Here is a 12167-nt window from a genome sequence, read left to right on the forward strand (position 1 = left end):
CTTTTGGAGGAGTAGGGATGGGGGATGAAGATGGAAGGAGGATGGGACTGGAAGGATAGCAGGGAGGGGACTACAATTGGGATGTAAAGTGATAAATTAATTTTTTTTAAAAATTGAAGTTTTGCCCCAGATGACACAGTGTGGGATTCAGTGCCCCCACAGACACAGACCCTGGAAAGTGGAGTGTAAACAGAATTGGGGGGAGGGGGGAGTCTGACCCACTGTAGAACCGGATGAGAGGAAGGCGAGACTAACTAGAAGAAAGCAGCATGCCTTGACAGTTAAGTAAAAGCTGTGCGTTTCAGATAAAGTTAAGAGTTAAACTGTATAGCAAAGAGGTGGCCCGTGCCAGCTCTCCTTCCCTGCCTACATGTCCCAGTGACGTGCGTGAAGGCTGAGAACAGGTCTGGTCTGAGCGCACTTCACAAGCATAGGCAGCCCTAAAGTGACCTAATGTCTTAATGACAGCTTCAAATGACTTTTAAGTGCTGATCAGAAAATGAGATCCCTGCCTAGGGGAGATCAGCACTGAGTAATGGCCATTCGCTTCCCAAGGAGCAGGCATTGAAGCCCTCCCGTGCAGGGATCAAGGCTGCTCTTACCACAGCCGTCAGCCATTGAGATGCTGCATAGATGTGGCCTCTGAAAGCCCTCGGCACTGAGGTAAGCCACAGGAGGGCAGAGCACACGTCACTTAAAAGCTAGTGGCAGACTTGAGCATTGTGACATCTGCATCCATCGTCACTGCACAGGAGGGTTCCTGACTGAGTTTGTGAGTCTGGATGCTGGGTTCTCTCATCAGCTGCAGCGTGTGCTCCAATTTCAGTGTGGTGTTCTTCACTAACCCCCATCTTTCATATTCTCTCTCTTTCTCTCTCTCTCTGTCTCTCTCTCTCTCTCTCTCTCTCTCTCTCTCTCTCTCTCAACTTCCGTAGACCTTGCTAGAAACAACAACCAGCCTTCTGAACCAAGATCTCCACTGGTCACTATGTAACCTGAGAGCATCGGTCTCCAGAGGACTCAACCCCAAACAGGATTACTGTTCCATATGTCTACAGCAGTACAAAAGACGCCAGGAAATGGCCGATGAAATCATTGTCTTTAGGTAAGGAATGTTAACTCTCATGGTCATAGTAGCCAAGCAGCAGTATGTGTGACCATGCAGCCCCAGTCGGCGATAAAGCAGTGGGCAAGATGGGCAGAGTTCCTTCCCCACAGCCCTAACAGTCTGCACAGAGTGCGAAGTGGGGAGATTAAGGGTCTCAGACAGGTGCAAGTCCTGCAGATCAGAGTTAAGGTGAAACTAAACACAAGGCAGTAGGAGGAGAGGATGAAGTGTTGTTGGAGAGTCATGCTGTTAAGAAAGCACAGTAAGGGAATGAGAGGTGAAGGTGACTGTGCAGAGCATCCGTATTCAGAGCAGATCCGAAAGCTGTGAGCATCTTGGTGGTGCACTGGATGTGGAGGTGGAAACCGGGTCTTTGGCATGAGAAACTGGGTGAGCACGGTACTTGTCTGAGGAGGGCCCAGTGTAAGGAACTGTGAGAATGGTTACTCTGTCCTGCAGGGTGTGGCCTTGAGGTGGCTCCAGGTTCTGAACAGGGTTATCTAATGCACATACTCTCGTCAGAAATCTAGAGCCATGTTGAGACTGGAACTAGACATTTAGGAACCAGCAGCACACCGATAGTATTTAAGCCACAATACCAAGAGAGGGGCCGTTTCACACACGGGTGGACCAAAGACCGTTTGTTCAAAATCTGTGAGGAGAGGCAGAGCAGTGTGACTCCAGAGTGAGACTTCCTGAGCTCAAGTGTTGACTCTGTCATGTGCTGACTCCGAGGCTTTGGACAAGTTAATTTTATCTTTCATAGATTGAGATAGTAACAGTGCCTACATCGTAGGGTCTGTAATCAGTCAACAAGTGCTTGGCATAAGTAAGTGCTTTGTAAACCCCCGTTGTGTAGGAAGATTGGCTGGTCTGGAGGTGAGTGAAGGAAGTGTTCTCAGCACACAGAGAACACATTCCTTCAAAAGGTGTTTGCTGAGAACCTGCTTTGTTTGTTTGTCAGTTTAATACAAACTAAAGTTATCTGAGATGAAGGAACCTGAGAAAATGCAAAATACCCCTGTAAGACTGGCCTGTAGGCCAGCCCATGGGCATTGCTTTATTAGTGATTGTGTTGTGGTTGGTACCACCCTTGAGCAGGTGGTCCTGAGTTGTATAAGAAAGTAGGCTTGGGGCTGGAGGGTGGCTCAGTGCTTAAGAGCACTGGCCACTCTTTCAGCAGACCTGGATTCAGTTCTCCGTACCACATGGCAGCTCACACCCATCTATAACTCAAATTCCAGGGGCTCTGATGTCTTCTAGCCTCCATTGTACCAGGCAAAGCACCCATACACATAAAAACAAACAAATAAGTAAATAAAAGAAAGAAGGAAGGAAAGCAAGCACGCAAGAAAAAGCAAGCATGCAGGCTAAGCAAGCCACGAGGAACCAGCCAGCAAGCAGTGTTGCCCAAAGGCATCTGCTTCAGTTCCTGCCTCCAGGTTCCTGCCTCCAGGTTCCTGCCTCCAGGTTCCTGCACTGTTTTACCAGAGTGATGGAGTGTGGCCTGAGAGTTGTAAGCTGAAATAAACCCTTTCTTCTCCATGTTTCTTTTAGTCATTGTCTTAGTTACATTTTTTATTTCTGTGACCAAGGCAACTTATAGAAGAAAGACTTTATTGGGGCTTACAGTTTCAAATGGTGAGTCCTTGATTAACAGGGCCAGAGCATGGGGGCAGGCAGGCAGGGTGTTGGAGCAGTGGCCAAATGCTTACACAGTCATCTACAAATAAGAGGCAGAGAGCGCCAACTGGGAATGGCATGGCCATCCGATTTTTTTTCTTCTTCTTCTTCAAGACAGGGTTTCACTGTATAGCCTTGGCTGCCTCAAATTCACAGAGATCGGCCTGCCTCTGCCTCCCCGAGTGCTGGGATTAAAGGCAGGCGCCACCACATCTGGCAAGCTTTTGAAATCTTAAAGCCCATTCCAAGTAACACATCTCCTACAAGGCCACACTCCCTAATTCTTCCCAAACAGTTGTACCAACTAGAGACCGAAGCATGGAAGTACGTGAGCCTACAGGGGCCGTTCGCATTCAAACCACCACAGCCATGGTGTTTTATCACAGCAATAGAAACCCTAACAAAGACACTACTGTGTACCAGATCTAAGGAACAGTATGAACACATGGGTGAAATGCAAAACAGTGATAGCTATTGTAGAAAAAAGGATAAGACATGCAGAGACAGACAGACGTTTAGGGGTTAGGTGTTTTACACAGCATGGTTAAGAATGCCTCTCTGTTAATATGACTGAACAGACAACTTTGAAACTTAATTAAAATGTAATTACCGATTACATTAATAAAAATAAAACGGTATAGAGGTTGGTAGCTACTAATGTATAGAGAGCAGACGGGGAGTGCCTCCCTGTTTAAATGATGTTTGAGTGCTTTTACGTCACAAGGAAGTGGCTGCCTAATGTGTGGGTGTGCTCAGCCGAGGGGTGTGGCTATGGAGGCTGTCAGGCAGCATCCAGCCTGGCATACTTCAGGGGCAGTGAGTGGGTAGCTGAGCAGGTCTACGCAGAGTGAGGAGAAATGACAAAAGGGATGCCCAGGGAAGAGCAGAAGCCAGACTTGGTTCTGAGAAGGCTCTGGGCAGTTTGAGGTTGGGAGTGCTATGTTGAGGGTCATTGGTTGCTGTGTTGAGAACAGACTATGGAGGGTCAAGGGAAGAAGTAGAGTGGCCAGGAAGCCTGCTTCAGTAGCCCATGTGAGAGATGGCCAGTGCAGTCGGTAGCAGAGGACTAAGAAGTGAAAATTCTGGAAGCCATGTGCAGGCAGAACTGATAGCGTTTGCTTCCAGGTGCGCTTATCATGTACAAGGGGGAAAACAGTCAGGGGTGACTCCAAGGTTTCGCCCGAGAAACTGGAAGAATGTAGTTGCTGTTATTGAGATGTAGGCGGTTAGATGAAAGTGTGCAATCGGAGTTCAGTTAGTGGAAGCTAGGAACTTGGGTTTGGATGTGTTAAATTAAGAGTCCTATTGGGTACTCAGAGTAGAGTTCTCAAGGAGACAGGACTGACAGGAGACGGATGGGAGTCAGGAGCCTGGGCATTGTAAAGGTTTGGAACTAGAAATAATCAGTGAGGGAGCAGGGCTAGGTAGAGGAAAGACAGATTTGTGCGAGAAACAGGTTCTATACAGAGGACCAGCACTGAGAAGGGAAACCAGACAACAGAAGAGGTGCTGCCTTCTAGACTCAGCCAAGCTTTCTGGTTAGAGAAAGGGGGCCAGAAGTGGCCACCAGGGGCATCCTCAGTCCCCAGCCTCTGGGGTGCCTCCTTAGGAACAGTGTTAAAGCTTTAGAGCGTGGCACTTTGTCAGTGTCCAACTCAGTCTGCCTTGAATATGGCCAGGGCTCTCATGCTATTACAAGCTACTGTAATAATTATTTTTCCCAATTATTTTTTTTAAATCTACCTGAAAATAACCATCAGAATGCTGCAGTTTGAAGATGAACATTGGCTCAGCTCAGCTTCTGCAGCCTGGAGGCATGAGTACTCACAACTCAGGAGTTCAGATAGGCAGGACTGGGTGCTTAGAAGGGGGAGGACATCGATGAGCTCATGGCCCCTCTGACTCTTGTCCCCGAGAAGCCAGCCACTAGTTCACTTGAGATTTCTCTTTACCACATACAGGTGCACCCTAATCATAGTTCATGTTTGTGAAAAAGTACAAATTGTTCCTCTTCGTTTTACAGCTGTGGCCATTTGTATCATTCATTCTGTCTACAAAGCAAGGAGTGCACCCTAGAAGTTGAGGGTCAGACCAGATGGACGTGTTACAAATGCAGCTCAAGTAACAAAGCAGGCAAACTCAGTGAGAATCCTTCTGAAAGTAAGAAGGCGCGGATAACCTCGTCACAGGTAAGAGTTGTTTCTGTGCTGCTGCGACAGTCTGTTTGCACCACCACACTGGCTTCAGTTTCATCTTAATTCATTCATTTATTAAATTCAAAGTAACAAAAGTACAAGATTTAAAAAAAAAAAAAAAAAAAAAAAAGATTGACGACTGGAGAGATGGCTCAGAGGTTAAGAGCACTGTCTGTTCTTCAAAGGGCTGTGAGTTCAATTCCCAGCAACCACATGGTGACTCACAACCATCTACAGTGAGATCTGGTGCCCTCTTCTGTTTTGTTTTTCTTCTCTGTGGCATGTGTGCTCCACCTGTGTATGTCTGTGTGCGTGCCTGCCTGTCCTGGTGCACACAGGAGGCAGAGGACAACCTGGGCATTGACCCTCATCTCCTTTGCTTGGGACACTGTCTCTTGTGCTTTATCCTCTGTGACCTCGCAGGGATTCTCCTGTCTCTGCTGTCCATCTCCTCAGAGGGTTGCTAGGACGAGACACTCACTCCGTGTGCACAGCTTGTGTTGACTGGGGGTTCAGAGCCAGGACACACACAGAGGTGTGTCTGCAGCCAGGGTTTGACTTTCTTCAGAACAGATAATAAGTTAGCAGCCGATTATCACATTCCAGAAACATTCTTTTAAAACTTCAAAAAGTTAAGACATTTAGACATTAAGAGTTTTATAACATATTGTTCAAAATCAGCCCTTACTGTAGGGACCCAGCGTCTAAGTACCAAGAGCTTCCTGTTCATGCACACAGAGAGGACTGTGCACATTTTAGGGGTGAGTGCACAAGCTTCTCCTTGGTATTGGGCTTGGCCTCATTTCTCTGTTCTCAGTGATGAAATGTGTCTTGTCTTAGAGGATGAATTCACAAACAGTGTTAGTGGGCAGAACGTATAACTTCCAGGTAATTATTCAGTAAGGGAGGTGTGTGTTCTCTGCACACTGCTCATTTATTCTGAATCCACACAATGCAGTAGAACTGTAAACCAACTTGCTTTTTAGTAAAATCAGAAGCTTGTTTTCATTTGTCCATCTTTAGGAAGTATTAGTTCTCTGCTATAAAAAGGCTAAAATCAAGATACGCATACTAAAAATGAGGTCTCAGTGTTTGGTAATAGCAACATTTCTCAAAAGAGTATCTTCCAAGTGAAACTCACAAAGCAAAGGAGGGCTCATGTGACTCAGAAGCTCATGGAGATGACTGGTGATTCTAGCGTAAGTGAAACTTAGCTAACAGAGTGACCATTGTCAGTTATCTTGTTATACTAAAGTGCTAAGTATCCATTACTCCAGCCAATATTTAATATGTACCTACCTTGGGCCAAATGTCTTTCTTGGTACAATAGCATGCATGGGTTTGGTTTGTTGTTTGCAACAAGGTCTCATTAGGCCCAGGCTGACCTTGAACTTGCTGTGCAGCTAAGGGCCTGGAACTTCCATTTCCCACCCCTACATTTCAAACACCAGGACCACAGGTGGATGTCACCATGCCAGGTTTTGTATGATGTTGAGGATCAAAGCCAGAGCTTCCTGTGTGTTAGGTAAGCACTCTACCAGCTCAGCTGTGTCTCCAGTCCCTGTAATGGGTGGGTAACCAGCAAGAGGGCGAGAGGGTGCTTAGAACAGGAGTGCTCAGTTCTCAGTGGTCATAGGTACACAGTGGATGTGAGTGGTGAACAGAATGCTATAAGGTGAGTAATTTGGACTGAATAGTGTGTGTGTGTATTTTTTTCCCCCATCTTCCCACTCGTGGTGTGTGTGTGGGGTGGGGGTACAAACTGGTGAGGAAGGTATGGTGATGAATACATTTGGTTTAGGAAGCACTGATAGTTTTGAAGCAAAGGGGTTGATGCAGCTCAGTGACCGGGCTGGGGATGGATCTGTATCTATTACCTACCTGTCTTCGCCTCCTCTCCATATCTGTTGTAACGACTGGTGTGACATTTCCACCAGGCAGCAGAGACGTGTGTCCAAGACATCTGAGAATAACGTTGATGCAGAAAGGATCTTCAGCCATTGTCCATAACTAAATTTTTGATGAAAATATAAAGTAAGAACTTAAAAATTCTACTGCCCAACAATGTAAAAATACTCATCTTACCAATGTTCAAACAAGTGTAGTTGAATAGCAATACATCTTTGCTTTAGCTTACTAAGCTAGCAGGTTCCTAGTAATGCTTACTAAGCCGCACACATTGAAAACACTCTTTTTGTGCATGCATGTGTGAATGTGTGTATATGCTTGCAATCGTGTGTGTGCTTGCATGTGTATGTGTGCATGTTTGCAGTTGTGTATGTGTTTGTGTGTGCATGTGTGTGTGTGTGTGTTTGCATGTATGTGTGCATGCATGTGTGTATGTGTTTACGTGTGTGTGTCTGTGTGTGTGTGTCTGTGTGTGTGGATGTGGTGTACCTGTGTGCGGAGGCCACAGGTTGCTGCCCTATCTGTTGTCTGCCTCATCTTCTGCTTTTTACTGAGACGACATCATGTGCTGAGCTGGAGCCCCAGTCCAGCTATTCTCACTGCCAGATCCTGTACACCTATCTCTGTTACCTGATGCCTGAGGTTATGGTCACACCTCCATGCCTGCCCAGCTGGGATCTGAACTCCCACCTTTACACTTGCATGGAAAGTGCCTTTTCTATCGAGGCATCTTCTAGACCATGTATGTATTCATATCTGTAAGTGGTATTGCTTGACTGCGTCTTCCAAAGTTGGTGTGTTAAAGGCTAAATGCACGGTTCATGTGCTGGCAGCAACTAAAGTTACATAAGCTGGGGTCCTGCTCTTGGGACTGAGAACTGCAGAGAGGCACTGAGCGAGCGGAGCCCCCACTTGCTGCTGAGCAAAGAGCCAAGAAAACATGGCAGAAGGAGGAGGCAGAACCCATCAACAGCTTTTAGCCCAGAAATGATGCAGGAGATAGAAGTAATGGGGACATTTAAAGTTATCATAGTGTTTATTCCATACGCTCAGAAACTACAGGAGGATCCAATATATTGACTACAGCTATGAAAGTTAGAGAGCGTCAGCATCTGGAGACTAAAATGGCAGCATCTAAACTGAAGATGTAGTCACCAACAGGATGGTTAGTGCATGGCCTTGCATAGCAACGGAGTGGAGGACGCGCGAGGGGCAGCTGCTACTGAGAGAACACGAGCCGTGCTTGTGTGTTGCACCATAGTCTCAGTGTGAATGAGGCCAGCGGGCCCCCTAACCAAAGGGTCACGTGAAATTGGTCAAAGCTATTCATAACTTGCTGTGGCTCAGGTCAGACTCTGCTGTAAGATGAGGTTTGATACCAAACCATGGTGTTTCGTTTTGTATTACTTGGTTAGCAATCCTTTTGGTTTCAGGGCTTGTGGGGTTTAGGGAAAAGGTTTTGGAGAATATCTGTCATTCATTCCTGCCAAATGCTGTGCTCTCGGGGCACGGGGCTGCAGACATCTAACAGGTAGTCACACTGAGTGCCAGGGGTTATATACTTGGATGCTTATGACAATATTTTTAATATTTAAAAATTTGAAAGGAACCAAAATATCCTAGTGTCTCACAGTTGGTTAAATTAGTTATAGTACCTCTCTGCAACAAATGAACTTTGTAGCAATGGAAAATGCCACATTGTAGAAAATATTGATGTAGGCAACTAATATTTAATGTCCAGTGTGGACACCGCAGGAGCATGACTGCAGGTTCACATAGTGGTCCCTGCTGTGGGATTTGACTGCTTCTGTTCTGGGTTCTAGCATCCCATCAGTGCGTTTATATTCCTTCTAATATAGTCAGAAAAGCCAAGCTTTTCAAAGAAAGTGATGCTACTCCTGTTTTGCTTCCGAGTCAGGGATTGTTTTGTTAACAGAGCTCACAAAGGTTCGGCTCGCTCAGCGTTATTAAGGCCATCACTCAGCCTGTCATCATATCCCAGATCTGCTATCTCTGCACCTGGATGCACAGCCGCGTTGCCTGGGGCATTTCCAGGGGAATCTTTCTTTTTTTTTTTTTTTAAGTAAGGCCTCTCTCTGGGGCTGCTAAACTTCCAGTGTTGCACATCAGAGGCTCCCAGACTTAATCTCAAGAGAGCAGGCTTCTCTGGTGAGTCATCCACCACTGTATCTAGTTCCGCACTCGGTTTAAAACGTCTGCAGGTCCTTTCATGAGGTCATTTTTTAAGCTTAAATATCTACTTTCCTTTGAAAATCTATTTCTCCCTTTTCAAAAAGAACATAGCAGAAGTTAAAAATGGATTGCTTTTTGCAAGCTACCCCATATATCTGCTGTGCTTTCCGGACTACGTCACTCCAACGACTGTCAAGTCCAGTTCTTGTAGACTTTTTGAACCTGACAGTCTAGACACAGCTGGCATTTTTTACCCTTAATCTGTGTCATGCTTTCCGAACTTCATAAAAGTCATGTGATGTCACGGCTGTAGAGATGATGGGAGCTGGGGAAGTGGAGCCAATAAGTGAGGCGGACTAAAGGCTCTTGCCACAGCCAGCTTTATTCAGCGCCTCGGACAAACGTACTCTGAGGGTTAAGAACAGTCACCTGAGTAAAGTTCCCATGAGTTCAAGCTGTGTACAATCAGAGACAAGCCACATGTGCCAAAAATGTCTTTCTATGGATGCACAAAGGATAGTTTAAACATTTAGTTGAATAACCGCAGCAAATGCTAACGAGTGCTCTGAAATAAACACACCTCTCAGCTGCGCCTGGCAGAGCACAAGACCGATTCCGTGTTTAAAGGAACCAGGTCTTTATACTCCTGTCTTGTGTTCATGGAGAGCTCGCACAGTCACTCACATTCTCCTCACACGACTCTGTTCCTGGACCGTGTTCCAAAAACATGACGAAAGTGAGAAGGCGCTCCTGCTTCCACGGTCGTGTGACAGCAGTGACTGCACCCTCATGGTGCTCCACTCCACAGCAGCCTTCTCAGCCTGGGGGATCCTGGGGGAGCTACGTGGAGCCTGTGGACCCAGTGCACTTCCTTAGACTGCTTCTCCATCATTTCGATGCAGAACCTGGGATCAGCTAGCCAGCCTACAGTAATTACTATGTTTTGTTTGTAGTCGATATTGTATATTCTGACTTCACAGGTGGGGCACTAATATGTGCTGGAATTCACTACTGGATGTGAAATTTTGTTCTATAAGAAATTTAGTTTCTTTAATAGCTACAAGCTGTTTGTGTTTTCTGTTTCATAGTGCTTGTTTCTCTACTTAAAAGTTCTATATTTGAAGAAATATGTCCTTTAGATTTAATTTATTATCAATTTTGTTGATATTTTCTTTTTGGAAATTTTATTTACTTTTCTCAAAGAATGTACCACAAGAATCTATAAGTAATTGTTGGCAGACTTTTGTATTAAATTCAATATTATTAAAAAATAATTATATTTCTATATAACAGCAAAGACTAATTATACTTTGACTACTTAACAGTCCAAACTTAAAGAATATTTTATCTTTTAAGGGTTTGAAGTGATTTTATGCATGTCAAATCCAGAAAGGGGTAAATATCTTGTTGCCAAATAACATTATATACATGTATGAAATTGTCAGAGAAAATGAGGGAAGAAAAAGGCAGTATTCATTGTTTGATTGTATTTATTCCAGTTTTCCTTGCTGAAATATAAAGAAACCACAAAAATTTGTAGAGGCAGGGGTTTCCATTGTAAACCATGAAGGAACTGTCAGAACTGTAATTTTGTCCTTTTTGACATCTACCTGCCATCGGGTGCTCCCACTGTGGGCCTTTTAGTATTGATAAGCACAGAGCAAATTGCTCTGTGTATCTTAATCATCACACAGACACTGCTGGAAAAGAGATCATCATCACAGGCGGACGTATTACAGTTTGAATGAAGCCAGCAGGGCTGTAACTGCTAAGCACTCTCTTAGTATGTATGAACCTGTATTGGATTTTGGGTCTCCACAAAAGGTAATTGAAAAAAACTCATCTCTCATGTAATTCAGCACCTTAGGACAGGGCTGGAGAGACAGCTCAGAGCTTAAGGTCCTGAGTTCAGTTCCCAGCAACCACATGGTGGCTCACAACCGACCATAATGAGATCTGGCGCCCTCTTGTGGCATGCAGGTGTACATGCATCCAGAATACTGTATAAAAATAAGTAAATCTTTAAAAAACCAAACAAAACCTTTGGACAAGTTATCTTAGGTATGTGACAGGCTCCTGGTCTCAGCGAGGTAAAATAGAAAGCAGCTCTTTTGTAGAAACTTAACAAGATGCTTTAAGAGGCTCATTTTCATATATGCATCTTCCGTTTTTTTCTCTCTGCCAAGGTATTAGATAATATAGCAGTTAAAAGCCTAAATCCTAGGGACAGGCAGCTTGAATCTGTTTGGAGAGCACTTCAAAGCACGCCGTCTTCCTCAAACACTTTACTTAGTTTTCTTATCTCTGAAATGTATAACAGAAGCCACACTAGAAGAGATAGGGCAGATTAAACAGCATCGGGCCCGTGGTGAGTCTACTTTGGTACTTAGCACATAAAATCTCACAATATGTTACATGTTTCCTCTTCTTTTAATCATCTGCATGTAAGTAGTAAGATGTTGTCTTAGTGACGTTTTCGTTGCTGTTGTAAAACACCACAACCAAAAGCGATTTGGGGAGGAACGGGGTTGTTTCCTTTCACGGGTCACCGTCCAGCACTGAGGGAGGTCAGGGCAGGAACGAGACATGGAGGGATGCTGCTTACTGGCTCCTTGTGGCATGCTCATCCTGCCTTCTTCTACAACCCAGGACCTCTGCCCAGGGTGGGCATCACCCACAGTGGTCTGGGCCCCCTCATAGCAAATGATTGACAGGCTTGCCTACAGGCCAGTCTCAGGGAGGCGCTTCTCTCCTGTGAGACTGCCCCTTCCCAGATATGTCTCAGTTTGTGTTATGTGGACCAAAACACCAAACAGCACAAATATGTAAGTATCAAGGCATAACAGTAGCTACATCCCCTTATGTCCCGTAAAGTAGAACTGCTCACTTTGAAATCTACACACACACACACACACACACACACACACACACACACAAAATTCCTAAGCACTCCACAGACAGAGGACTTGTCTGTATAGGTACTTGCTGGCTTTTCAGGACGCTGACTGGTTCTTAATGCGAGCTCTGGAAAATGCACTCAGCTTTCAAAATCCTCAAGGACGCTCATGCTTCCTGGAACA

At 45.2% G+C, this 12167-nt stretch overlaps 1 protein-coding gene across 1 annotated transcript in view; it reads left to right on the forward strand.

Moving 5' to 3' along the window:
* Window positions 1-12167, forward strand: part of Vps8 (VPS8 subunit of CORVET complex) — a 187881-nt gene that overhangs the window by 147458 nt on the left and 28256 nt on the right. Inside the window, exons 42-43 of the mRNA XM_051150738.1 lie at window positions 936-1105; window positions 4815-4980. Coding sequence (XP_051006695.1) covers window positions 936-1105; window positions 4815-4980 — 336 coding nt within the window. The remainder of the gene's footprint in view (window positions 1-935; window positions 1106-4814; window positions 4981-12167) is intronic.

Source organism: Acomys russatus, chromosome 8, assembly GCF_903995435.1.
Source record: "Acomys russatus chromosome 8, mAcoRus1.1, whole genome shotgun sequence".
NCBI lineage: Eukaryota > Metazoa > Chordata > Mammalia > Rodentia > Muridae > Acomys > Acomys russatus.